This window comes from Atractosteus spatula, chromosome 14 (assembly GCF_055471065.1).
Source record: "Atractosteus spatula isolate fAtrSpa1 chromosome 14, fAtrSpa1.hap1, whole genome shotgun sequence".
In the NCBI taxonomy this organism is placed as follows: domain Eukaryota; kingdom Metazoa; phylum Chordata; class Actinopteri; order Semionotiformes; family Lepisosteidae; genus Atractosteus; species Atractosteus spatula.
In genome coordinates this window covers 41151415-41179396 of record NC_142719.1, presented here as the reverse complement: position 1 = coordinate 41179396, position 27982 = coordinate 41151415, and the positions used below count along the sequence as shown (strand labels likewise).

Below are 27982 nucleotides of genomic sequence, written 5' to 3'. Positions count from 1 at the left end.
AAGTTTTTTTTTTACAGTCGATTATGACATGTATCGGTTAAACCCATCGTTTATTGTTCAGATATATCACAGATAATTATAATAGACCTCAGTCATGACATACATTCTTAGACAACCTATTTGAAAAAAATATATTTTCGTTCGGCTCGTCTAACTAGGAAACGTTTTGGAAACTAGGAGACGCAAATAAATGCGGCGCGAATGATGGAGATATCTGAACGATTGACCAATTTTGCTGTGTCTGTTGGTTTAATAGTTTGACCGTATAATTTCAGATGAAGTTTTAAACTAGATACAAACACGTTGGGGGAAAGTATCGAAACAAAGCTGCGTGTTGCTGGTCGTTTCGGCGCAACAGGAAGTAGCTTCATACTGAGGAGAAAGATGGCGACGGGAGGGAGCGAGAGAGTTGCTTCTCGGTGGTTTCGGTCCGTTTTGGCTGGAAAGATCGTGACTCTGGCGGGTTTTTTCATCGTTTTCCTGCTGGTGGGGCTGTGCCCGGTGGCCGTGGTCCATGCCGATATCACAGACGGTAACAGCGAGCACCTGAAGCGGGAGCACTCACTTATGAAGCCGTACCAGGGTGAGTAACTTTTCAGTCGGATGTTGCTCAGTGGCGTGTACCGCGCAGGACTCGCGTATTACCCACCTTTCCAGGGCATCCCGAACATAAGTTCAAATTCAGATCTGCACGCAGCAGAAAATGACGCTTCCGATGATTACAAGTTGCAGGCAGCGCGACTGCAAGTTGGTGAAACCCGCTGTTGTAAGTGCGGAGTCCACCTGTGCAAGCCTCTCACGACCCCGATTCCTGTTTGAAAAGCTTTACCAAGAAACATGAAAAACCATTCTTGACGTGCGTTGTTTTTGTTTTTTGTTTTTTTTTTATTAGATCAAGGTCTATTCTGCCTTGTAAGCGAGTTCTACTGTGTAAGTCGCATTTACTCAGTAGCTCAAGGAAGATGTAGGAAGAACGGAACTCGTTCAAATTAAACGAAATTCCGACCGGAATACAATTTGTTCATTAAAAATCACAGCCCTGAGTTTTATTTACTAGCAGGCGACACCCATCTCCCAGAATGACTCAAGATGTAGTAGGTTATGGGGAAGGGAAAGCCGGTTTTGCAAGGCCAGGAAGACGTAAACAATTATTTTGCGACCCTCCCCCCCGTTTGGAAATACTGATGAGCTCAGAGTTCACATACAGTATACAGCACGCAGCACACTGACGCTGCCTGCATTGGAGACCGTCCTTAGCAAACTCTGGCATATTTTGAACTTCTCTTCAGAGCGTTTGTGTGGTGCCAGTGTTTATTCCCAACCTCACAAAAGCTTCACCAAAACGGAATCAGAGAGTCACAGGAACATATAATCAAATATAATTAAGATAATTCTTATTTTTTTCCTTCACTATACACTTACTTTGTTTGTTCTCCTGCAGCATTTGGTATGTAAAGCCCCTTTTACCAGAGAGCTATTTTAATAACCTGCCCCGTAAACTGGCCTAAATAAAACATACTTCAAGCATTTTCAGCATGTCAGTATTTTGAATTCACTGTGACTTAAGTAGTCTGTTTGAGTGACCTACAGTATGTTGATCTCAAGGAAGATGGGGTTTTGACCTTCTTTGCTCAGATCCTTTTGTTTTAAATTGATCTTGCAGGAGTGGGAACAGGCTCTTCGGCGCAGTGGGATTTCTGGGGTAGTACTTTGGTGACCAGCCAGTATGTCCGTCTGACGCCAGACGAACGTAGCAAACAGGGCTCCATCTGGAACACGGTGGTGAGTAAATGGACTCGGTAGAAAGAAACCGGATTCCCATGTGGGTTTTCCCATGTGTCAGGTGGTTGAACAACAGAACTAATAAAAAAGGCCACTGCAGTTGAAACATCGGCAAGCCGAAATAATACAATTGTATTGTAACCCATTGGGATCCCACAGCTCCTCACATTTTAGAAAGAGACCAACTCCATCTGCCGCTAACGTGGTGCAGCTCACTGTGGGTCTTTCTGCGCCGCACCAGATCAGCTGGCGGAGGGAGGAATTTAGGGAGGCCAGAACGTGCAAGCCCAGAGTTGCATTTAGCCTGGAGGCCAGGGATAACACCCCCTACTCGTCAGAGCAGAGCCATGGCATCTTTAACGGCCCAGTAGTCGAGTTAACATCTTGTTAAGGGAGGGCACCTTCCACAGCAGTCTCTCCGTTCAGAGCAATTGTGTATGGAGAGTGTGGTCTAGAGGAAAGAGTGCCACCTACTGGTCCACCAGCTCCACTGAAATACAAAATACAGTGCATATAATGTGTATTGCAGCGTTGTAGAGGTTGCAGTTTCCCTGCCTGAAAGGTGGCAGGGAGACACCCTGAGGTTAGGGCTAGTATGTCTTCTGGGGGGGCGTGGGAGACTGTGTGGTTGCCTAGGAAACAACGAGACACTGAAGAAAGTCAGTGAAGTGTGTGTATTCGCACCAGAACTGAGCGGACAGCTGAGGAGACTGTCGTACGCTACTTCCTTTTATTTTTGAGCTACCAGCTCAGTTTGGGAATAGCCTTTTCCGTACATTAAAAAAGTTCTTTCTACGTGCATTACAGTGCCGACCTCAGCCACCCACTTTACAATATATTATAATATAGTAATATAGCATAATATGTATAAAATATCCAAATATAGTTGTGTATGGTTTCTAAAATTTGGATTACACCTAAATCGCAAGAGCACATTTGCATTCAGTACTTCTCCAGTCAGTGCTTTTGATGCGTCCTTCTTTCTGTTTGCAGCCTTGCTTCCTAAAGGACTGGGAAATGCATGTGCAGTTCAAAGTACATGGATCTGGAAAGAAGAATCTGCATGGCGATGGCATTGCCATTTGGTACACAAAAGACAGACTGCAGCCTGGTAATTTGTCACAACTCCTTTTAGGGCTTAACGTCTAAAATATCCCCCTTTTAAAAAAAAAATCATTCCTGCATTCCTGGGTAGATCTCAGAAAACTTGAGGAAAGGGGCTTGTTTGCCAGGATGGTTGGCTCTCTGCCGACTCAGCTGGTGTTATCCCAGTCACGTCACTTCGGCTCTGCGCACTTTCCTTCAGATGGGACACTGTGGAGCCGAGATAAATGAATGTGCAGCTGCCCACTGTCAGTGTTAGTTCACCCCCTTAGGTCTGTAGCTCACTTGGTGCAGAAGCTTCTGCTAAAGGACTAATTACAGGTCTGCACTGCGTGGCAGATGAGAACAATTTTTAATTAGTGGGAGATGAAAATGAAGGAGTCTACTGCACCTAAACGAGAATTAGATTGCTAATTTTGCATGGATTCATCTGTGATTTCAATTGCTAAGCAAATAGAACAGTACGGTTTGGAAAATGTTATTTTATAATAATGTTTCTTTATTAGCCCTATACAATTTCTTGCATTAGGAATTCGTCTTTTCACATACCCCAGCTTTTCTCCATGAGACACACAGACACACAGGCAGGGAGAGAAGCCTGGGGTCAGAGCGCAGGGTCAGCCATTGTACGGTGCCCCTGGAGCAGTTGGGGTTAAGGGCCTTGCTCAGGGGCCCAACGGAGTAGGATTCCTCTGCCAGCTGCGGGATTTGAACCGGCAACCTTCCAGCCACAGGCGCAGACCCTTAGCCACAGAGCCACTGCTCCGCCCTAACGGGGCATCACTGCTGTTGCACAAACGTCTAACAGTGGAAAGGGTTTCCCCCTTGTGGTTTGCTCCCTCCTGACTTTAGCCTTCAGGGTTTCCACTTCACACGACGCTGTGCGTCGCCTCGATTTTGTTTTATTTCTGCTGCAGAGGAAACCTTGTTTTGATTTTTTTTTTGTCTGATTTTGATCTTCGATGTCTGCCACTCTGTCCCTGCCTCTGCTCAGGGCCGGTCTTCGGAAACCAGGACCATTTTGTTGGCCTCAGCATTTTTGTGGACACCTTCCGCAACGACTTGCACGGCATGGACGTAAGTGTGCCCGTGTCCCTGTACTCACGGATGCGGTTTTCTCTCTGCAGGACCTGTGCTTGGAAGCAAAGATAACTTCCACGGGTTGGCCATTTTTATAGACACGTACCCTAACGATGAGGCTTCTGACGTGAGTGATGGGCAGCCTTTTCTTCTTTGCGACGTGTTTGTTGCGTAAAGGGGATACGATGGTGTTTGTATAACAAATTTGTAGAGCAATGAATTCAGAACATGCATTCTGGTTGGTAGTTCAGCCTTATAGTAGCTCCTGCTCTAAGTATGCTAGATGGGACAGCTTACAGTTTATCCCATAACTTCCCCTTGCTTCTGAAATGAAATGGTCTGAATTTCATGTACTGCAGTACAATCAGAGAACACAAAAGCAGGAAGTGACCTGAACTCATTAAACTCATTAGGTAAAGGAAATAAGGATCACATGCTTCTGTCATGTCTTCCCAATCCTTATGAAAAGCTTGGTTTGAATACTTTGGAGAAATGAGAAATCTGGATGTTTGATCTCTCAAATACCTGAGGCTGTTGGATGTTCCCCCACGTAACTTCCTTGGTCACTGTTGGGGAAAATGCAGAAATGACTGGAATGTTTTTTTTTCTGAATCCATTGTGTCAGAACTGAGCATTCTCCTTGTTGCCTTCCTATATAACACCAGCCACAGCCTGCCTGTCTCTTCCAAGCTTTGTCTCTTCTAAACTAACCAGTATAAATGCTGGGTGAAATGCCGATGACCGAAGAATTGCTTTTACTTTCCCAAACTTTTGTTTGACAGCTTCTTGGCTTGAGTTTTCTGTAACTCTGGAAAGATGAATGTTGTTTGCTTTTTATATCTCTGTGTGTAGATTTCCTCTCCCAAAAGAGAGACTTCTTTTTATTAAAGTGTACAAAGCAGTCAATGAATCCAGCGGGTCTGTTATATTTTTATTTTATCTGTTCTGGTAAAGAAATAAGCCAGAGGGCACTGCCAGGCTCAGGAGACACAGCTTGGAGTTGTTACAGCTGCTTTGTGATCTAACAAATGACAGTGAAGCGCTGGTTTGCTCGATTTCACACATGTGCCTGGACTGTAATTATTTCTTTTCTCTAAATGTGTTTCAAAATGCAGACGGAGCAATTTTCTAATGACACCTTCGTTTTGGAGACAGTTTAAATCTTGCAGCTTCATTTGTGGAGAAACACGCAGTAGGGTGATGATCTTTTTCACAGGATCGGGGTGAACAAGAAAGGTTCTCTTGGTGATGCTTTTTTTTTAAGTGCTGTGTAAAATGACATAAAAGTCAGGCTGCTAGGAGTGAGAAGTGGCAGTCCTGATCCTCCAGAGAGTGTGGGTGTCGCCGAATCCAGATTAATTAATGGATCGATGTTGTTGGTGTTCTGTCGCCTTTAGCGCTCATTCCCTTACATCTCCGCCATGATAAACAACGGATCTTTGGCCTATGACCATGGGAAGGATGGGCGCTCGTCTGAGCTGGGAGGATGTTCCGCTGAGATCAGGAACCGGGATCATGACACCTACCTGGCCGTTCGCTACTCCAAAGGCAGACTCACAGTAAGGGTGACAGATGAGCCTCTTGTTTCCAGTGAGGGCACAGCACTATGGTGCTAGGGCGATAGAGACGTTCACATGAAGACTCCCGCGTTTGCATGTCTTGAAAATCATTTTCCATGTGCATTTAAGTATTGCTCCGACCTATGAGATAGGGTGTTTCCCTGTTGACGTACCTCCCAACGAAGGGGAGCAAGCTGTGAGCCAAGAGGAGAGATTGTTGAAAAGGGAGCAAAATAAAAAAGGCAGCTCTGTTTTAGGAGGCAAGTAAGAGAATGGGTTTACCATGATCTTGTGTGGACCTCAGGTTTGGAGCAAGGTTTTCCAAAACTGGAGACCAGAGGTGGTGGAGAGATCGTGCAGTTGGAGACTTTATTACTTCTTGGAGTCCCCACTCCAGATCAGATCAAAATGCCATCCTGCCGGAACGAGACCATTTTTAATAGATCGTGAATTTTGACATTTCCACAAAGTTCACTGCATGCCTTGAAACTCTCATCGGTGTTCATTAAAATAACCTTGTGTCTTGACCTGTGTTTGAACGCTGGTTTGTTTTTAGTCATTGCAAATGCATTTGAGGTATTCTGAATGAACCCCGTCAGCGCTGAGCAAAGTCTCAGGAGGTGCTTGCAGTGCCTGATCAGAGTGCATCAGTAACACATCTGTTGCCTTTTGCACAGGTTATGATTGATGTGGAGGACAAGAACGAATGGAAAGAGTGCATCGATATTTCTGGAGTCCGGCTGCCCATTGGTTATTACTTTGGGGCCTCAGCAGCTACCGGCGACCTTGCTGGTGGGTTTGTCTGTGACTTGTGTGCACTATGCAACCAACAGCCGAATTAATAAAGGACTGAACTGAGCAGTCATGCACACCGCTTCAATGGCATTCTTGCTCCCTAGATAACCACGACATCATCTCCATGAAGCTGTACCAGCTGATGGTGGAGCACACTCCAGAGGAGGACAGTTTGGACTGGACCAAAATTGAGCCCAGTGTCAGCCTGCTCAAATCGCCTAAAGGTAATGTTCAGCAAAGGACAGCACAGCCTGCACTGCAGGTTGGATGTTCTTTCTGTAGTTTTCAGAGTGTTTAATTTTTCTTTTCAGCCAATAAGGCATTTTCTCAGCCTAGTTTAAACTTGGACGTTCTGATAACAGGGTTTCTATTTTGATGCCAAGCGCTGCTTTTGTGGCAGTTTTCTTTTTGCCTTTCAACCAAAACAAGAGATAAATGGCTGCATTATTCTTTGAATCTGTGAACTGCCAGCGGGCTTTTTTTGTTTTCCTACATGTTTGAATTTCTTTTTGTGTACTGTATCATTGCATTAGGGGCATTTTGAGATCGCAGTGAAGCCATTAACCGGCTGGCTTAGCACCAGGTCACTTATATAGCTAAATATTGTTTATTTATGCAGCTCTTTAGCTGATCTTGCGTTGTTAATTGCTCATTAAAAAAAAACAAATGCAAAATAAGAACTTACAATTTTCCGGTGTGTTGAAAATGTAGTTTCCCTACACCATGCTTTCCTCGATGTCGTTAGAGAAGGAGAAGTATCTGATCTGTTTCTCCGGCCGCAGACAACATTGATGACCCCACAGGCAATTTCCGGAGCACCCCGCTGACCGGCTGGAAGGTCTTCCTGTTGCTGCTCTGCGCCCTGCTCGGGATCGTGGTCTGCGCCGTCGTGGGGGCGGTCGTCTTCCAGAAACGCCAGGAGAGGAACAAGCGCTTCTACTGAAGGGGCAGACGGAACGGCGCTCTGAGAAATCAATGTGAATTTTTGAAGATTGTATTAAATCACCGTGTCTATATCTGTAAATTGCTGGTATGAGAGCAAGTGACTTCAGGTGTTTTCAGTACGTGCAGTAGAAAACTTGTAATCAACAGGTGGCTTAAGTGAGAAACTGCATAAGAGCAAGATTGGTTCTTCCTCTGTCTTTATTTTCCAAGGAAACCAAATGTTGAAAATCTTTTAATCATCAAAATCTTTTAAATTAAGTTCTTGGTTATTTTTCACTGCAGACAAAAAGGTTGTCCATTTTATCCTTTTTTTTCCTGTCTAAAATTTGTTACCTTTATTTTATTTTGTATTTTCCTTATGTTTAAGTTAGTCTTTATCTTGTTATTCTTGCACTGGCTGTGATCTCTCTTGTTTACAGTTGTTTTGGGTTTGATGCTGTTTTTTTTAAAGGCGTCTCTCCTTTTAAAAATGAGGTGGTTCCCTGTTTAGACTGAACTTTCAAATCTTTTAAAGCACTGACCCATACCGTTTATGAGGATGATGAGGAACACGCCCTGCGGTTCGCATAGACATGCCTCCTTCTGAATAGCGCGGTGCGATCGGTTACCTTGCTGCATGCTGGGGGGAATGTCAATGTCTGCCGATACGTCTTCAATAAGCGATCAACCCAGTCCGTTATGAAAGCAGCAGCAGAAGAGAATGCCTCTCGCAGCTCATAGAACCAAGATTGTCAGCCTTATAAATTTTCAAGTCATTGCATCCATAGTCTATTAATTTTAAGCAGAAGCTTTACTGTTACATGGTATGTGTTCAAAGGCACATAATGGGCACTTCAAGTGCGTCAGTGGAGTTAACAGATCTGCGGTCGTTTAATAACTTACGAAGGATGTGTTGATTGAGCTGTCCGAAGCACAGTCCTGAACACTTAAAATCTTGGCTTAGCTGACCCTATTGCTTCCATTCAGAATTGTTTATATGTAGTAGATGAGCCTGTTGGTTGGTTTGCTTTTTTGCTGAAAATGGGTGGCAGGTATCTCCCCTTTCGCTACGCGTACTAGCAGAATTGCACGAACAGGGGTGAGGCTGTGAAACCAAAGCTTGGATCGAATTGGCATTGATGAGTGATTAAGGTCCTTGAAGGGGAGGCGTTGGTAAAGCCTGGTTGCACCGTCAGCCTTGTTTTGGGGAGAAGGGTGGTAGGCAGGCAGGTGATGAAAGTTTGAGTCTGAGTACAGTGTTTTTCACCATAGCAAACAAGACCAACTTCAATATTTAAATTCATGATGGGGGTACCGCAACACACAGCAGATGACTTTGTAAAAGGTATCAGTATTTTTGCGCAAGTAGAACTCATACATTTTTGGGTGGCAGCGGTTCTTAAATTTGGAAAGCTTCTTAAACAGCATTCCTGTTTTGTTTCCTAATTCCGATTAAAAATTGCTTTATATGTGGGTTAAATGCCAGTATTAGCCTTTTTATGATGCCATGTTTTTCTGTTTAAATCTTGATAGTTATCAGGAACTCGGCGGTCCCTTACTACATATTTTAAACACAATGAAAAGCGTTTTTCCTTCATAGAATGCACTGTCCTTGCTTCAAGAAGTGTGAAATACTAGCACCCTTTTAAATAACATGAAAGTAACGTGTCGAGGAGAGGAGATTCTATTGACAAAAATAAGTTTTGTTTTTGGTGGGTTGTGGGTTAGCATGAAAAATGTCTGCATAAAACTAAAAACAAAGCCTAGACTACTTGAGGCAGATGGTGAATGACAGTATATATTTGTAACAGTGTACGATTTCCATGTGCTTATTTTAAGGTGATCTGTGGTGGTTCTGGTGAACAGTTTTTAAGGAGCTGGACTGTTAAGGTGTAAAGGGCATAAGTTTTAAGATAACGCTTTCGAGGAGTTTGACGAAATCTCAGCTGTGCAAAGAGGAATGATTAGAACATCATCTATTAAAATAATTTCTTCGTCATGTTTTTTTTTCCCCTCTAAGTGTGTCTTGCTGTAACAAGCGGTTTGTGGTGTCCCCCAGAAGAAGTAAAAAGAAGACCTGTTACCTTCTGAAAATCTGCTGGAAATTGAACGCTGGTTTTGACTCAATTAAAGTAATTTAAATTTCTATTTTGGATGTCGTCTTTATTTTACACAAGGTCTGCCTTTGGGAGACCACCGCACAACACCACTTCATTCACATTAACTATTTCATTGTGAATAAATTCATCTGCAGCCCTGGTCTCGGGTCACCCTGAATCGCCATGTTTAATACTGTAAGAGCATGAATTCCTTATTGACCCATTAATTGACCAAGCATTTTGTTCAATTAATAGAACTGTGGGTCTGTGGGTCCTTTTAAGTTCCAGGTGACCTCTGAATCACTTCATTTAAATGTTATCCGTTTAGAGAATCAAAAAGGTTGACTTGTTCTAGGTCTTCAGAGACTGATTTGACTCAATGGCGATTTGTAAACCATCCTCAAAGGGGTTCTCTGGGAACTGGGCTGGGGACCAGCGTCCTCGGAGAGACTACTGTGCCCTTCCAAAGTGCTTTACTATCATGTCATGGCACGTTTTAATTTGGGAGCAGTTCAATAGATCCTATGTTTAACAATAAATGTAAATTTTAGACTCCCTATAAGTTAGGATGGGGTTGAGACAAAGGTAAAGGGGTTGTCTTAATCATAGCTAATGTGTTTTTTTAATAAAATTCATCTAAAATGTAACAGAGAGCTATGACCTGTCGAAAGCCTCAACGTGGAGTATTACAAGCACACCTCAGAAGCGAACGAATATTGTCAATAGTCCGTGCTTCAAACGTTTCCTTAATACGTCCTTAATTTTGTGGCGTGGCTAAAACTACAACTACCACAATCCCCTGCTCCCTGTTTGGGTGACCGTTGATTGGCTGTTGAGTGGTAAGCGGTTACGTGGCATTGGTGATCTCGCGCAGGCGCACTGAGCTCCACCTATTTTGTCACCCGGTTGTGAAGATGGTGGCCGTGAAAATGAATTTTAGCATGTTCTCTCTTGCTCTCTTAACTTTTCTTTTTGGCTCTTCCTCCGCCTTGTATTTCCATATCGGGGAGACGGAGAAGAAATGCTTCATTGAGGAAATCCCAGACGAAACTATGGTTATAGGTAATTTTGAGGCGTCCAGTAATTTAGCATTCAGATTAGGTGATCAGCCCTCTGTGATCAACACTGCTGTGTTGGTTTCAAAACTTTAAACAGTTCAGGATCGCCCAAGCATGGCGCAAAAATGTTTTTTTTTTATTAAGAAGTTACTTGATTTTATAGCACGTTGCATCATATGCATAGCTGTTGTATTTTTATTCCTGGTAAGGCACTTAGTGATTGTATGAGGTGCCAATTTCCTGAACTCGTCCGACTAAACCGGTAGTTGCCGTGTTTTTGAAATGTGGACCTGTGGCGACTGCCATATGTACCCCCGATTCGGTGGTGTTGTTGTTGAGCCCTTTGGCTAAACTTTCCTTGCATCGCACTGTAAATATACAGAGAGCCGGGCAGTAGCCTATGTCATGTTTTCTGAACGCGTCGGTAGTTCATATCACTTGTTGGTCTCGATCGGATGTTGTCCGCGCTCTTTAATACAAAATATCACTTTTGGGCTCATCTTTACTCGTCGGGACTCCTCTACACGCTGTGACTAATCGTTATCGCTTCTTATGGTCTTATCTAGAGGCCAACCATGAAGTTAACCGGAGAACTCTGCTCATTTTAAATTGCTTGGCGTTGTTTTCTCATTTAGAGACCCCCCTCCCCCCATCAACAAACCCTGAAAGAATTACCAGAGCACACCTTAGTCGGTGACCCCGAGCCCCGTTAGCGCCGCTGCTGCAGGTTAGCTGGTGCGTGGTAAGATATTCCCTTGTACTTGCAGGCAATTACCGCACGCAGCTGTACGACAAGCAGAGAGAGGCGTACATGCCTGCCACGCAGGGCCTGGGGATGTTTGTGGAAGTCAAAGACCCAGATGAGAAGGTATTTCCTTTGTCAGTGAGCTTATGTTTTGTGCTCAAGACAAATCCGCCTTGTTTTGTTTTTTTTTTAGACATTTGCTGCCGCATCCAAGCCTAAGAGTCGAAATATTGAGATTTTTACTTCCGATTCCCTCTGCAATCCAGACCCGGTTTCCAATTCCGAGACGACGAAGGAAGAGTGGGAACTGGTTTGAAAGTTGGGAGATGGAAGCCGAGGATAGTCCTGGCTAAGGAATAGGTTTATCAGTGCGAGTTTAAACTCTGCCGTTCTGGGGTGGACAGTCACGCCTGCGCCCGCTGACCTTCTGTGTGTGTCTCTCTCTGTGCTGTCGAAGGTGATCCTCTCCCGCCAGTATGGGTCCGAGGGCAGATTCACTTTTACTTCTCACACCCCCGGGGAGCACCAGATCTGCCTGCACTCCAACTCCTCCAAGTTCGCGCTGTTCGCCGGAGGGATGCTGGTAAGGACTGTGCGGGGGTGTACGCGTTCATACGGCCGCGGCTTCCTGCCACATTATCGCTGATCCTGCTGATCCCACCACTGGGTGAGAGCATGAGAGCGGTTCCGAACGAGAGGAGGCCATCGAGCCCCTCTAATCTGTCCAACAGTTGCCAATCGAGCCAAGAGCCTCGTACAGCTGTTTCTCGAGAGGATCCGCGAGATGAACGCGGGCTGGCGCAGAAGGGTTGCTTGTCTCATTCAGAGGCCCGTGGTATTTTGGTACAGTTCAGAGTTAGAACTCGCAGCTTGCCTTTCCAGTGAGTGTTGGGAGAGTAACGCAGCGTTTCAAGATCTGTTGTTCCCGTCCCCACAGGGTTCCATGAAATTCAAATTCTTTATTAGTTGTCTCTAAGAATCTTCCAGTAAGCTTGTATGAGCTCTGTTTTGACTGAAAGCTTTCCCTGTGAGTGAAAAAGTATCTTGTGTCAGTATTCTGGTATCTTTTTAGCCCTTAAATTTCTCCCTGGCCTTTACCAATCATGGCCTCCTAATAATCCCCTTCTCTGAACTGGCTTCATCACTCTGCTCTCCTCCCCACTGAGAGCTGGTGTGTGGGGAGTGGACTGGCACACCATGGCTGCCATGGCATCATCCAGGTGGGGCTGCACACTGGTGGTGGTGGAGGGGATCCCCATTACCTGTAAAACGCGTTGAGCTTTCCAGAAAAGTGCAATAGGAGTGTGAGGAATTATCATCTTTCGCTGGAGCTTGTTAGTCCTGCTGGGAGATCAGTCAGGCGATGGTCATCGTCTCCCCTTCCTCTGTCCCAGCGGGTCCACCTGGACATCCAGGTGGGTGAGCACGCCACGAACTACGCAGAGATCGCCGCCAAGGACAAGCTCACCGAGCTGCAGCTCCGCGTGCGGCAGCTCATCGAGCAGGTGGACCAGATCCAGAAGGAGCAGAACTACCAGAGGGTGAGGCTGGGGGGTTCATACCACTGGTCTTGCCTTGCCTTTGTGCATCTGTCATAAGCTTCTTGGAATTGAATATGCATCTGATCTCTATATGTGGAGTGGGGGGTGTAGACCTGAACAGAGATTAGGGTATAAGGGTTTCATCAAATGCTTTTCAGGTACATTATTTAGCTGTATGATACGTAATCCAATAAAGCATTTTCTACTTGCTGCTGCTTCCTGGATAGTAAACAACTCTTCTACCTTCACCTCTTTTCTTTATATTAAGTAGAACATGTCCTTTGACTTCACATTTTTCCCCTCCTTTCATTTGTGTTGATCTGTAGTTTAACCCTTAGCGTGTATCTGTATCTCTTTCCATTGACTCCTGTTTCTGAAGCGTGTGTCTCACAGGGTTTTTGGGGGGTCTTTTTCGGTCGCTGGAGTCGCTAGACTGCACAAGCATGCAGCTTGGATGTCACCGTCAGCGAACATCGACAGCTAGAACGAACGCTTTTCACTGCTGAGACTGGAGAAGAGTTTTTGGGGTGGGTGGGTGTAGGAGACGTCACAGGCCCTGCGGCAGGGGCAGTGGGAGTGACGCGTTTCCCTGGTTCTCTCCGCAGTACCGCGAGGAGCGCTTCAGGCAGACCAGCGAAAGCACGAACCAGCGGGTCCTGTGGTGGTCCATCATCCAGACTTTGATCCTGGTGGCCATTGGCTTCTGGCAGATGAGACACCTCAAGAGCTTCTTCGAGGCCAAGAAACTAGTCTAGAGCGCCCTCTAGTAGTGTATTTATGAATTGTCAGGTTATGCAGTACAAACAATAAAAAAGGTGATATTGTTATAAATTTTTCCCCCAAATAAGTTGAAGTGTAGGATAATTGGGCAACCTTAAAATTAAGGATTTGTTTTAACATGAGATTATATCTCATGATATAGATGCCTGTGTTAGATCCTCTGTTAAAATATTTTTTCTTCAGTAATTCTACCAAATCATATCCTAATGGTATACAATTGTTACATCGAATTTCCAAAACCTACTTTGATATTTTGATATTCTCACAAAAAGCCAAAGTCTGTGAACTATCTGTTCATTTTTTTTAGTGTTTACAGTACTTTCTTTAGATGGATATATAAAATGGTTTTATTTCATGTAATTTGGCCATGCTCCATTGTAATGTCCTTTTAAGCAGTTCAGAATCAACCTTTTCAGATGACGGCACCACTTAACCATGCAGTTTGTTTGGTGTGAAGTTGAAACGAGGTATTGTGCACTGCACTTCTGGAGCACAACAGGACAGAGATCCTGGACCAAGATTAATAATGTTTAATGTCTCAGGCATATAGTGATCTGAAAACGAATGACTTCCATTTTGGTTTGTTGGGCAACAATTTTGGTGCCTTTTAACTGTTACAGAATCTGTTTTAAGGCCACTTTGTACACCACAGTGTGGCATGAGAGGAGCACCTGGCTCAGAAATGCCTGTTGGCAAAGTGATATCCTGTACTGTTTATCTAGACATGGAGATTATTTTTGTAAGTAAGGGTTAAACAGCCATCAAGATAACATAGACATATTACAATGCAGGAAAGTAAAAATTGGAGCATCTACATTTTTACAGTGAAGCGTGTCCATTTAAATATGCAAGGTACCAAGATGTCCTAAATAAGATACCTGGTGAGCTTTTCTGTGTTAACGCGTGGAAGAGGTGCATCACAAGACTATACTAGCCAAGACGGCCATATGCTGAGAATCCCGTACTCAAGCCCAGTGATTTAGTGATGCTGTATTCCGTGTATTATTGGTCTTGTAAAGTCTTCAGTATAAATCTGAGGAATTCATTATTTTTTGACTCATCTGGCAGTGTCCAAGAATGGCTGTTAAATGATCTTATGGTATTTAAACCAACATTAAATTGCATTAGCTGTATTATACGTCACAGATACAGGGCAGCGGATCTAGAGTCCCACTGCACATCAGTTTGCTCCATTTCAGCTTTTATGAGATGCACGCTCTGAGGCGAGCCAGCACTGTTGCCTTATTAGTGCAGTCTGCACTGATGGTCTTGTGGCGTGTAATACTGTATTAAAAGCCTTGCTTTCTGCTCCTTCAGTACCGTTTGTTCAAGTGGCTGAATTGCTTCCAAAATACGGAAAGGATTTCTCTTCGTTTGGATAATCATTTAATCTGTGAAATCGGCTGTTGTTTTTTTTTTTCAGTAAAATAATCTGAAATGCTCAGTTGCTCTTGCAATCTTTGAAAAATCAAAGGGAAACAGAACTGCTGAAAGTCAAGACATGACGAAACAATTACTGTGCATTTCCCAAAAATGTCCTGGAATAAAATACTATTCTCGTCTCTCTATGGGGTGTGGAGGGTAGTACAGAGATTAGAGTATAAGGATCTGGGAGTCTGTTTTAGTAGGCAGTTACTCCAAGTGTTTTCATGTACATTACTCAGCAGTATGATACCTGATACAGTAATGCGTTTTCTGATTGCTGCTGTTGCCCACCTTCACCTCGTTTCTTTTTATTAAGTAGTATACACCTTTGAATTTCACATCTCTTTTCTTCATTTCCTTTCTTTTGATTGACAGTTTAATTCTTAGGTGCTGTTTTTTTTTTACAAGGGTTTAAGTCTGGATAAGGTGTCATTTCAATCTCTCAGACAACGCTGGCAGCCCTAGGTGAGATTTGAATCGCAGTGATTGTGTTATAGTGCTCTGTTTATGCGTTTGATTTGTTTCTGTAAAGAACAGCAGGTTTAACTCTGTGATCTGGGACTCGAGCACAGTTTAAAAAGTCTTTTCTATGCCCCTTTAAAAACGGGAGTGAGCTGGCTTGGAAGATCATGGGATTTGTATGCTGTCTCCAAATCTGTCCAGCACTCGCTGCATTGCTCCTCCGTGAACAGTTTTCTAGAATAAAGCAGGGTCTGGAAAGATGTGCAGTTGTAACTCCAAGCCTTTAGACTGGGTGGGAGTACCCTAGTGACGAGAGACCTCTCCAGTTCATGTTTACTTCCGGTCTTGTGTTCGTCACAAGCCGGGGTCCTTTAGTGTGAAACATACTTTCTAAATCGTTTTTATTCATCTTCTTGAGGTGGTTCAATAAACATCCAGATTCCTTGAAGATTTTCATGTTTGTCTTTATACAAATGTTTCAAGTGCTGTTTTTATTTACTGCTCCCAAATTGTTTTTCTACTTTTTTTTTCCACTCAAGTAACAAGATTGCTCGGACAGATTAAGAAATAACATACATTTTCGGGCATAAAATTAAGACTCAAATCAAAATAAGATAAGAACTGAGTTTTGGAACTGCAAGCTTGTATTTAAGGAACCATCAGGTTGTTGCCTAATTTAGATATGAACAGACCTGAAATTGCAATACTGTTGAACACTTTTGTTTTTCTGTATCATCAGTATTGTTTTTATAAGAACGTGTCACAGAACTTGAAGTGGATTGATTTTCTGTGAAATGGCAGTTGTTTCAATTTTTTATTTTTATTTTAGCTTCATGAAATGTTTAAAACCACTGGGCTCTTAAATGCTGTATGTTGGTAGACTTCAACTTGGTTGTTTTTCATTACTGTTCTGTTTGGGTTTTTCCCAAAAACTTTTAATTAATGCAGACAATGGGTTTTAGTCAAAGTTTTGTCCATATTTTCCTTTGTCAACCAGAAGCTTCTATTCATGATTTTTTTTGATGCACTGAGAAATAAAAAATCTCTCGTCCATTGTTCTTGCGTTTTTTATATTTTCAAAGCACATGGTATTCACCACTATGTTTGGTTAACGTTAGACATGCAAAACAGTCCTGTATCTGTCCTAATTTTAGGTATGTTCCGAGATTTAAATCTGACTATTGTAGTTCCTTCACATACGTTATAGCATTCCACTGAATTAAATCACGTCCAAAACCAAATCACAGTGTGAAAGTGCACTTAAAGCCAAGAAATGGAGCCTCTTTACACATAGAGTTGTGGGAGTGTGGGACAAGCTTCCCAGCCATGATATAGAAGCTGATACCCAGGCTTCTTCTAGGAAGCTGCTGGGTTGGATCTGTGGGTCAATTTATCACATGCACAACCTAAGTGTTTTGTTGTTGCTTTGCCTAAAGCAAAAGGCACCCTCATAAATTATTAATCAAAACTACATTTTGCTAGTATAGTGTAAGTGTATAGCTTCATTATACTCAGTTTTTGTGCCTGTTTTGCTTTATTGAAACGTACTTATCTATTGGTACTCAGTGACTCTTTTGTACTGTATGTTGTCCACGTTGTCCTGAAGTTTGTTGCGTTTTTTCATGCCTGAAAATAATATGCGTTTAATTATAGGTGCGTGCACATACTCGAATGCATGCTGCCCTCTTCGGGTTTCATCTTCATTTCTTCATTTCTTTGAAGAAATCAAACTTAAGCGGAGCAGTCCTAATGTTGTTTGACAAAAGCTTATAAGTATTGCGTGTCCGGAACAATTCTTCCTTATTTCTTCAAACGCACAAAATGAGGAGAGTCGCAGGAGCTATGTTTAATTGTGTAGCATTTCGTTGGGTAGATTTAACGCGTGTTTTAATCGATCGAGTCCTATCGTACTAGGAACCTTTGTGTACGACTCCAGGTTTCCGGGAGGGACAGAGTTCAGATGGAATGCAGTTGAAATCAGCCAGCGTGTAGAATTGCCGTCAATTATTAGGTGTTGTGGAATAAAATTGTGTTTATTAAAAAAAGGAAAATATGTAATTCCATATGATTTAAGTCAGATCGTAGTGTTTCGCTGGACGCGTCGATATTTCTCGATCAGTATCAGTATAACAGATTAGGGGATTATCTGTAAGTGAATTTAAATGTAATATGTGTAAATGGTATAAAGTTATGGGTGTCAAGACACCTATTTCTTTTTTAGATGGAGAAGAAAATGTCTCATTTAGCGACTACATGTAAGTTTCTTTCATAATGCTACCGTGGCGTTGTCATAAAGAGGAACACGTTTGGTGACTACAAAAAAAAATGAAGGCAAACGGAAGGCGATACAAATCTTTCAAATAATAAAAAGGAAATCCACAGAAATGGACCGGTTCAGCTTTAGAAAAAAAGGAGAAAGTCGCCGATAAGTGTCCCGATACTTTTAGGAAGCAGTACTCGTTAGCAGTAGTGCTTATTACAAGGAGTGACCCTGCTCCCGTTTCGGAAAGCGAGTTACAGGGCAGTGAAGTTCGAAGGCAGCGGAGATGATGTACTCGTCCCGGAGAAAGCCTGTGCTTTATTTCAAAGAAGACAGACGGTAAGGACAGTCCTCTAGCCTGGGGGCGTGTTGGGTACTGCCACAGTCGGAACATTGAATGCATTGCATTGAAACAACTGAATTAATTGAAGTTTTTGTGATAAACTTCTACTAAATAAACTGTTGGAGGGCAAGGATGGGGGTACTTGGTGGCTGATGTGACCGGTTCCTAATGTGATTTGGCACTGCGGTATCTCTCACCTCTGGCCAGGCTGGCTTTTTATGTATTGCTTCATACTAAGAAGCCCGATTTCTAATATCTTGAAATTTCGAACACTTTTCAAGTTGAAGACAGTGGTGCGGAGATCACGTTATATTGCTTATGTTTGTTATTCCTTTTTCCTCTTGCCATATCGCCGGAATATAGTTATTTTGTTCTCTGTGTATTTTGTTAAAGCAGATGCCAAAGCCAAAGGATTGTAGCGCCTCAGGGGCGTCCTTTGTAAGTAAAACGATATGCCTGACTTTTGTGTCCACTGGCAATGCACAGCATACCTGAAGCAGGGTCGTAGACTTTTAGTTTCATGATCTGTTCTTAAAATCGGAAGTCCGCAGAGCTGTGCGAAGTTATTTATATCACTTTTTTGTGTCGACTCCACATTCATGCAAATCGTTTTATGTTCTTACCATGCAATTTAATAAAACCCGAAGTTAGCGGAGTGGGTGGTGATAGCCCTGGAAGATTATCTGTCTGAATCTGTGTCTCATGAATATTTAACAAGTTCTGCTGTTTGGGCGCACTAAAAAAAAAAATCTTTAAGAAAGTGAAACGACTCAAACAAGTTGTGACCCGTTCTGGTAGAAAGCTGAAAGCCGCACGTATTCGGAAAGTACCCACACTTTTTGGCGATAGAAACAGGCGGTAACAGTACGTTTTGCCATTAACGCGGAAAGTTATATTGAATGTATCTGCTTCTGTATTCGCACTCTTAGCTTTTTGCTGGAGACAGCGCTTGAGCACTTCGGCATGAACTGTTGTTGGTTTTCTGCTCAATCGGAGTTGGTGACAGCGTGCTGAATGTAGCCTGTGGCTGCCAAATTGCACAGTGCCGCCATTCAAGACGTCTTGAACGACGTGTTTTATGGCCAGACCAGCTCTGTGTCAGGGGTGGGTGCAGGCTTCAGAGCAGGGGTCTCAAACTCAGCTCCTGGAGGGAATATTGTCTTCCCCATCTTCATCCAACCCCATTTATCAATTAAATATGAGCCTGATTATTTTACTTTGACACCCGTAGGGTTGTTTCTTGAGGTCTTTTACAATGTCTAACCTAAAACATTCACTTCATCACATTCACGTCTTCAGAAGTACACCCACCCATACAGCACCGTGGGGCCAGGTCAGAAATCCGACCCTCAGTAGGTGAAATAATCGGATTTGCCGTGCGTCTGGGAGCTCTGGCTGGAAAGGAAACCAGGACACGCCTTGCGCTCCGAGAGCTTGCGCTCCCTGCTTAAGCCCTGGAAAACACAGCTGAGTGGTGCAGGGAAGTCATCACGGTGTGAGATGGCATGAAAACCAGAAGCAAAGGCAGCTCTCAGGGGCCCGGGGTGCCTGTGCCTGTGCCTGTCCCTGCCCTAGAAAGAGAAAAGCTCACGCTGAAACGTTGATGGTGCTGAATCCAGTGATTGCACGTCGGATTTGAAATGATCTTGAGGGATTCATTCATTCATTCGATTCATTAGCTGGACATAAAAATGTGAAGAGGATTGTGCATGCAATGCAAAAAAAAAAATACTGTACCTGTCTAGTTTTTCTTTTTAAGCAATGAAACGACATCCAGTGTGCCCAGCTGTGGGCACACCTTTTTGCATTGGCTTTGTTGTTCTAAACGCGTGGTGCTGGAGAGCGGACATCGGTGTGGTGTGTGTGCTGCTGAGAGGAAGAAAGCAGTGCCAGGCCTGGGCTGTCGGTCGGAGGTGAATGCTGCAGCGCTGTGTGTGCTCTGCTGTCTTGCGCAGGTTCCTGGCCAGGAAGTGCAACGTCTTCAAGCTGTTCTGCCTGTGTCTGGTGGTGGTCCTGGGCTCGCTGCTGTGGCTGCAGCTCAGCTGCTCCGGAGACATGGGCAGGCCGGGGCTGGAGGAGGGCGCCCTGCCCCGCCAGCCCTGCCCGCCGGACCGGCCGGCGCCCCCCGCCGACGACCCCTCCTGGGGTCCGCACAAGCTGGCCGTCCTCGTCCCGTTCAGGGAGCGCTTCGAGGAGCTGCTGGTCTTCGTGCCCTACATGCACGCCTTCCTCAACAAGAAGAGGATCCGCCACAAGATCCTGGTCATCAACCAGGTGGACCATTACCGGTAAGGCCGGTAATACCGGTGGGGCAGAGGGATAGGTCCAGATTGTTGTGGCTGAGCTGCACAGCTCTGCCTTGTTGTCTGTCAATAATGAAACAGCGATAAGCTACAGAAAATCCATAATGGAGCCCAGATAAACGCATCCAGCTCAGGGAGTCTGGCTGTGTGTGTCACACAGGGCCTGATGTGTACGGTCATGTGGAAGTGTGTTGCATGTTTAACTGATTTAATAGTGTTGTGGAAAAATTGCATTCATTTTGGGAGTGCCTTTTTTAAAATGGCAAGGCTGTCGTGTCAGTATTATGTGTTATCTGTTATCTGTGCTTAATGCCTTTTCAGGAAATAGGTGCATTCTTCTAAACAGCACATTGCAAAATTATTGCAAGAATTTTGCAATGTACTTCACCCCTCCTGAGCCATGCCACTGCTCTTGAAAATGCTACAGAGGTCGTGACAAAAGTCCGATCCCGTAGCAGTAAGTTACACAAAAGCACCTTGAAAAGTCTTTTCAGGTGAGACTTAAGAGCCTAAAGTGTCTGCATTCCTGTTTCAACTTGGACAGAGATGCTGAAGCGTGGAGAATAACAGAACAAGTAAAGGTTGATTTCATGCTGAAAAGGAAAGAAAAGAGACACAATGTTTCGGCTGTAGAGCCTTCCTCAGTTGTCACACTTGTCTCGTCTCTTTTCAGCATGGAATCAACCTTTACTTGTTGCTTTGTAGGTACCTACTTGAACTTCTGTGGAGAATAACAGTTTTAGCCCCAGATTTCTGTATTTTGTCGTCTTGCAGAATGTTTGGCAACAGATGAAATGCTTCTGCTTAACTCCTGCAGATAAAAGGGCCTGAGGTGATGAAGGACTTTGTAAGCCATTGTAAAGTCTCTACTGTCGCTTCCCATGTACGAGGGGAGATGCTCTCCATGCGTGCCCGTGGGGGCTTGTGCCCTCTGGTGGACACTACTGGTGGTGCGGCCCCTCTGATGATGTCATTCATGGATCTCGTTCCCGTGTGGATGTCTTCCAAAAGGCTTTTCTCCCCCAGGCGTGAGCACGGTTCGGCTTCGTCCGGCACGCCGGCTCACTCAGGGGCCCCGCCCCTCTGCCAACAGGTTCAACAGGGCGTCCCTGATCAACGTGGGCTTCATGGAGAGCGGGAACGACACCGACTACGTCGCCATGCACGACGTGGACCTGCTGCCGCAGAACGAGGCCCTGGACTACGGCTTCCCCGACCGGGGCCCCTTCCACGTGGCCTCGCCCGAGCTGCACCCCCTCTACCACTACAAGACCTACGTGGGAGGGATCCTGCTCCTCACCAAGCAGCACTACCAGATGGTAAGACCCCCACCCCCCCCCCAGACAGGGAGTCCCTTTTCATTCAAAAACTGAAAATAAATGGAAAAATCAGTTTTTTCAAAATAGAACTAAATAGAACTGTTTAGTTCGCCAAAAAAAAAAGAGAAAATTGTTGTGGACGTTTGTGTGTTTTCTTTTATGTGTGTGAGGGAGAGGTTAAAGAGAGGAAAGTTTTGGTTTGGGACCGTTTGTAAGTTCATAACGTTCGTAATTGAACGCTATGAACTTACGAACGTTCCCGAACCAAAACCATCTGTACTTCTTGAGGCCCAGTGAAGCGTTCTGGGCACTGGCCCGGAGCCACGGCTGTCAGAGTCGTTGCGGGCACCGGGCCTGAACTCGTGTCCGAGTGTCTCGTCTCTGTACCGCGGGGCTGCGCGGAGCAGGAAGTGTGTGCGTGGATCCCGGAGGAGCTCCGGCTCGGAGCCCCAAGGAGACGGCTCTGCTCGGATCGCCGTCCCTGCGGTGGGCTGGGGTCCCGGTCCAGCTGGTGCGGTCACGGCCCGGACTCGCCCAACGAGCCGCCGGGTTCGCTTTTTACCCCTCCCGGTTTTTCCCTTTCAGTGCAACGGGATGTCGAACAGGTTCTGGGGATGGGGCAGGGAGGATGACGAGTTCTACAGACGTCTGAAAATGGCAGGGCTACAGGTAACCTGTCTAACTTCCATCTGTTCGGTTGTGCAGCCTGCCTTGTGAACATTGTCTGATAAACCACGGTATCGGACAGATTTTGAATAATGATGGATTCCTCAAGGTCAAATACATTATTCCACACTTCTGAAATGTTTACAAGTCTTCACACCTCGTGTTTTTTTCAAATGCTACTTTTAATGGCTTCCTTTGAAAACGTCGGTAATTTGCAGCATGTAATATGCTGTAGATGTCTTTAGGGATCTGTGAAAACACACGGAATGACACCCAAATGTGCTGCTTCTCGCCATGCTTTTCCAAGGCCAGACTCCTGGAGTATGAAAGAGGAAGATTACACGTGCATCTATTGTCGCGCTAGCTGCGCGCCTTGAACTTTGTACAGATTCTTTGACAACTTACTCCATTAGCAAGAAAAAGAAGACTAATTCTATAGCAGTTGGATGGGTGCGTGGTTTAGAGACCTTTAGACATATCAGTTAATGGTACTTAGGATGTAAAAGAGCAAAAAATGTATAATTTTTTCCATCACCCATGCTTTCTTTCTGCTGTCAGCTTTTAGTTCATAGAAAGCAGAAAATCCCTCAAGCAACACTTTCCTCTTCTGACTCTTATTATGCCTTGATGCTGATCTTTCCTGATGTAACGGTTTCATTGCCGTAGTTGCCCCCTTTTCACGCGCGTTCTTGCCCCACATCCAGCTTTTCCGCCCGAGCGGAATAACCACGGGGTACGAGACATTCCGGCACATCCACGACCCCGCCTGGAGGAAGCGGGACCAGAAGAGAGTGGCAGCGCAGAAGCAGGTAGGCCCGGCCGTGCCGTGCCGTGCAGCGCACCGAGCGGCCACTAGGTGTGGGGCAGGCACAAGAGCAGCCCGCGGGCTGCGCTTGAGGTGAATTGAAAAGGGCGAGAGGCGCGGCACCCTGGCCCTTGCTGGTTAAGGTGACCGGAGAGCGAGAGCGAGGGGAACGCTATCTGTCCAGACAGGGAGTCACGGGCAAAGCTTGGAAGGCGTGCCTCAGTTCAGAGAGGAATTAAATTGCACAGAGTGCAGGGGAAAGCAACCCACGCACTCCTGTTTTTAGTCCACCAATATCAAGCAGCATCACAGCAAAGTCTAATTTTATAAAGCTTTCAGATGAAGTGTTTCATTACCGGTAAGCAAATACCTAGCAAGACACCTTCAGGTGCCCCTTACGATAACGGCCTGTGTCTCCCAATATTTCCTCCAGGTACAGTTTACTTGAAGACGAATACAGTTTTACATGGTCGTCATTGTCAGGCGGCTCCTGGATCTAACTTTGCTGCTGCTTCTCTTTCTTACTACAATGCCACTTTGTCTAGTTTCAAAATTAATCATCAGTTTGAGCACCTAACTTTATTATTAATCACCATTGTAATAAATATTGTAGTACATTCGGGACTAAAACATAGAATTGCTAATTAATTTGGTGTGACAATCTCCTTTTGTGCTGTTTCAAAAGAGGGTTACAGACAAAATATTCAAATTTATAGGGTAAGCGTAACCTACATTAAGGAAAAATGTTATAATGAAATAAAAACACAGGGAAGGCAATCTGTGTTTAAAACACGTCTGTACTTCTTATAATCAGATAAGCAACGCTCCACTCAGACTGAAAAACATTTTGGATGATTGTACGCTAGATAGTAGTGCCTTCAGCAAAGACGCACAACCAACTTGGAAATGATCAAACAGATATTGCATTTGTTGCTAATTTTTTGTAAATATCAGGAAAGAAATTTTTGCAAAGGCCAGCTACTTACTGTACCGAAACCGTTGACTGGATGGGAGACCTCCTGGGAAAGCCAAGGCTGCTGCTGGAAGAGGTGTTAGAGGGGGCCAGTAGGGGGCGCTCTAGTTCTGCAGTCTGTGTGGGTCCTAATGCCCCAGTATAGCGGTGGGAGCAGTATCCTCTCACCACTGCCATGTGATTCCAAGCGCACGCCTTTCCCCCCCAGGAGCAGTTCAAGGTGGACAAAGAAGGCGGGCTGACGAGCCTGCGCTACAGAGTGGACGCCCGGAAGGAGCTGTCGATCAGCGGGGCGCCCTGCACCGTGGTCAACATCCACCTGGAGTGTGACCAGACCGAGACGCCTTGGTGTCTGCTCAGCTAACAGGGTGCTGCCCCAGGGTGCTCTGCCAGCTGGTGTCCGCTCCTGGAGAGCAGCCGCGGGCTGCATGCAGACTTTCACAGACGGCACCAGGCCGGGCAACGGGCAGCGTGGACAGAGCAGTGTTATAATTTATAAAGGACTTGTATTCTTTTTTTTTTCCTTTTTTTTTAAATCGAGGGTCAATTGCGACGTAGCTGCCTGGTTCGAAAACTTGAATCGCGAACGGTAGAATTCAGTAGTCGGTTTGAAAGGGCGAAAAACCTCAGTTCCTCATCCGAAACCTGCAGAGTTTTATTTTTGTGAATTGGTACAAAGTGTCACGTTGGTTCTGACAGGGCTTAGTAAGACGTTTTAGCTTTTTTTAAGTTCAGATATCTATTCAAGATGCATTACTTGGAGTGACCATCCCCTCTTCCGCATTAGGGAAATAGCACATCTTTTTGGATTTGCTTCAGACCTCTGGAAATGATATGATCTCTGAATGTGTTCCAGTACAAATTGCCTTTTTTGCCTTCCCTGCAAAGCCCCTAAATGCGCTTGTACTATTTCTCAATTAGTGTCAAGTGTCTTTAATTTCTTTTCCCTTCAGGTCCAGACACTGGACCACTGTGTCTTCTTCGAGTCCTTTGTGGGGAAGATTTAACCCAGTGGTTCCCAATCCTGGCGCTGGTGTCCCCCACACCGGCTGGTGTTTCCATTCCAGCCCATCTTCATGAGATAACTGAGGCCTTGGTTGATCTAAGAAGTTGCTTCATTGGAATATTTGCATTTTTTTTCTAGGCACAAGTTTGGGATTTTATTTCACTTACAAAACACATTGGTTGGAGCTCCAGCGTGTTTAAGAGCTGGAAGCAAACAGTTGACATGAATCTTGTACTTTTAAGTCCATGAAGCATTCGACAGCGTCACTGAGGGCTGGGCTGGAACAGAAACCAGCAGGTGTGGGGGGCACCAGCAGGACCAGATGGAGAGCCGGTGGGTTAAACCCTGAGAGATGGCCTTTTTCTTTCGCAGACACCAGGTTAAAACTGTTTGCTTCCTTCAGACAGTAGATTATTACATGGTACCAAGACATGTATTTGCACAATATTTATATAAAGCTAAATTACAAAGATCTGGGATGTGTATGATCTTTTTTACAATTGGTTTTATATTAAAATGTCTTTGCTTATGAACAAACCATGAATCTCTTTTCTTGTATGAGAGGAAGTCCATTCTAAGGAGGGGCTGACTCTGGTAGGTTTCTGAGCTGCAAGGAGTGTATTGGAATGGAGATGCAAATGGGATGGGATGTCCAGAGCGAACGTCTGCTACTGCAGCCTGCCATGGAGAATCGTCAGGGCAGAGACCCGAGTAGCTGGGCTGGTCACAGCTTCCATAGCGGGACCTGGAAACCCGTTCTAAATCTGTTAAATATCTCTAGTCTCTAGTTAAACTCTAGTTAAGGAGGGCGGTGCGGTGGCTCTGTGGCTCAGGATCTGCGCCTGTGGCTGGAAGGTTGCTGGTTCATATCCCGTGGCCGGCAGAGGAATCCTACTCTGTTGGGCTCCTGAGCAAGGCCCTTAACCCCAACTGCTCCAGGGGCGCGTATAAATGGCTGACCCTGCGCTCTGACCCCAAGCTTCTCCCTGTCTGTGTGTCTCATGGACAGCAAGGTGGGGTATGTGAAAAGACAAATTCCTAATACGAGAAATTGGCCAATAAAGTGATCTTATAAATAATGCGAATAATAATAATTATTATTTTCCTGCAGTGCTTTTCATCCAGAAACCCTGCCCTGCAGCCGTTCTGCAGCAGGAGTGGGGAAAGTGCTTCGCCCACTGGGTCAAGGGGAGACGCAGAGTGGATCTTGTACTTCTTCCTTTGCAGCCAACGAACGCAAGTTGATTCCTTCAACTGGGCGCTGAGAAAGGAGAACACGCCGTCCAGCCCTTCGTTCAGCCTGCGTTTGGCTGCTTGTAGCGCGTTTTTCCCAAGCTGCTGGTGAAGCTGTTCTTCGGAGGAAGGAACACTGAGTCGGCTTCATCAGCTAAGCTATGTTGGGGGGTCCCGACTACATTCTGTACAAACCCATGCCTCCTGCTCCCCGTCCTGTATGAACATCCACTTCTGTCCGTGTCTGCACATCCCTGTTCACTGTTGGGCCACCTGCTGTCCTCGGGGTCTGCAACTTTTCTTTCAGGGTGTGGAATACTTACCACACGGCTCCCCAGCTCATTCCTTTAACAACTGCCCGTCTCTCCCATCTCAAGTGTTACTGAGTCCAGTTGGCCCCTTAATCGTCCAGAACTATTTTTCTGGACTGTTGGGCTGTTTTCTTACCTCAGTCTCTAGTTTCAATAATTCCCTGTTCGGGGTCTAGTTTTGCCAGGATATTTAGCAAACATAACCTTGTTCAGTCTGTCCTCAAGTTAATGAACAGATTCCAAGTTAAAAATAAATTAAAAATAAGGAATTGTCTTGTATGAGAAGCTTTTGATCTACATATCGTTCCTGAAGTGTATCTGACAGCAGAAGAACTGCTTTAAAAATTTGGCTATGTATCGGTACTTCTGGGGCGTGTCTTTGCTCCCTCTGAGGTGCCGCTGCTACGGCATGTCGTAATGGAGTCCTTCCTGAAGTACACTTAAATCAGCGCTAGGTGGCACCATTATGCCAACGCATTTTACTGCTGGATTTTGCCCTTGATGTTATGCGCGCCTTTCAGACGCAGTTGGAAGTAATCGATTAACGCACCACCGCTTTATTGGAAGAGAATGGGCTTGTGAGGACAAAAATAAATCGTCATAAAAATCTCGGCGATGCTTCCTTCACCTGCAGTCGTCGTCTTTCTCTGTTGAGCACTGCATGCTGTTTGAAACCGTGAGGTTTAGCCTTGCTTGTTGAAAGTTCAGAACCGAAGGACTTTCCGTTTATTTGTGGCTATTTGTGTATGTGCACAGTATGCTGGTGTAAGGTAAAGTCAATTTTGATGCGCCACTAGAGAAACAATGGGCAATTTATTTCCTACATATTTCCTTCATAAAGGTGCAGCATGTGTTTCTAGTTCTTAATATACTGTATATAGAAAATCAAATTAGTCATTTATTTGAGGCGAAAACACTTAAGAAAGGAGAATCATTTATCTCAATAATGAGACAAACATAATAAAATATACACTAGAAATACCGATTAGAATATTTTTGACAAGTGTGTCTTAACAAAGGTATACAACTGTTTATAAACACAATGGGGGTTTTTTTCTGAAGGCTGCCAGATTTGTGAACGCTATTACGTGAGAGGTTCGGGCTTATTTCATTGTCCTGAACGTCAAAAAGCCCAATATATATATATATTTTTAGACATTTTAAATGTGTTGTGAGCTAAATCTTACTCGTTCGATCGCTTTTTGACCAAACTCCTCATATTTTTGTTGTAGATACTCTCATGTAATTCAGATCTGTATGCTTGTGTTTGAAGTGTAAAACACTTGCAGTTTACATGTCTTACTTGCAGTTACTCGCTGTCCAAAGTTTTAGAAATCTGTAGACTGGATAGAACTCCATAATTACTCTATCCTAATGGTGGACGATCACAAAAAAAAAACAGTGGAGGT

At 44.6% G+C, this 27982-nt stretch overlaps 3 protein-coding genes across 4 annotated transcripts; all 3 read left to right on the top strand.

Annotated features, from left to right (window-relative positions):
- The first annotated feature begins 363 nt into the window (after nucleotides 1-363).
- Nucleotides 364-9388, top strand: lman2 (lectin, mannose-binding 2). 2 transcript variants are annotated; one of them, XM_088931729.1, is made up of 8 exons: nucleotides 364-583; nucleotides 1664-1782; nucleotides 2776-2893; nucleotides 4014-4093; nucleotides 5364-5525; nucleotides 6203-6317; nucleotides 6425-6544; nucleotides 7103-9388. In XM_088931729.1, exons 1-8 carry the CDS (start codon nucleotides 385-387, stop codon nucleotides 7261-7263), a joined length of 1074 nt encoding a protein of 357 aa, XP_088787855.1. In that variant the 5' UTR covers nucleotides 364-384; the 3' UTR covers nucleotides 7264-9388. The 2 variants fall into 2 exon arrangements, with proteins under 2 accessions (XP_088787855.1, XP_088787854.1); XM_088931728.1 differs by lacking the exon at nucleotides 4014-4093 and adding an exon at nucleotides 3881-3963.
- An 837-nt stretch (nucleotides 9389-10225) lies between these two features.
- tmed9 (transmembrane p24 trafficking protein 9) lies at nucleotides 10226-16407 on the top strand. The gene is made up of 5 exons (XM_088932178.1): nucleotides 10226-10405; nucleotides 11169-11269; nucleotides 11604-11729; nucleotides 12541-12687; nucleotides 13293-16407. The coding sequence occupies exons 1-5, from the start codon at nucleotides 10258-10260 to the stop codon at nucleotides 13440-13442; spliced, it is 672 nt and encodes a 223-aa protein (XP_088788304.1). The 5' UTR covers nucleotides 10226-10257; the 3' UTR covers nucleotides 13443-16407.
- Nucleotides 16408-17299: 892 nt separating this feature from the next.
- On the top strand, nucleotides 17300-25566 carry b4galt7 (beta-1,4-galactosyltransferase 7). The gene is made up of 6 exons (XM_088932934.1): nucleotides 17300-17953; nucleotides 19913-20245; nucleotides 21354-21579; nucleotides 22165-22248; nucleotides 22950-23054; nucleotides 24232-25566. The coding sequence occupies exons 1-6, from the start codon at nucleotides 17901-17903 to the stop codon at nucleotides 24385-24387; spliced, it is 957 nt and encodes a 318-aa protein (XP_088789060.1). The 5' UTR covers nucleotides 17300-17900; the 3' UTR covers nucleotides 24388-25566.
- The last annotated feature ends 2416 nt before the right edge of the window (nucleotides 25567-27982 follow it).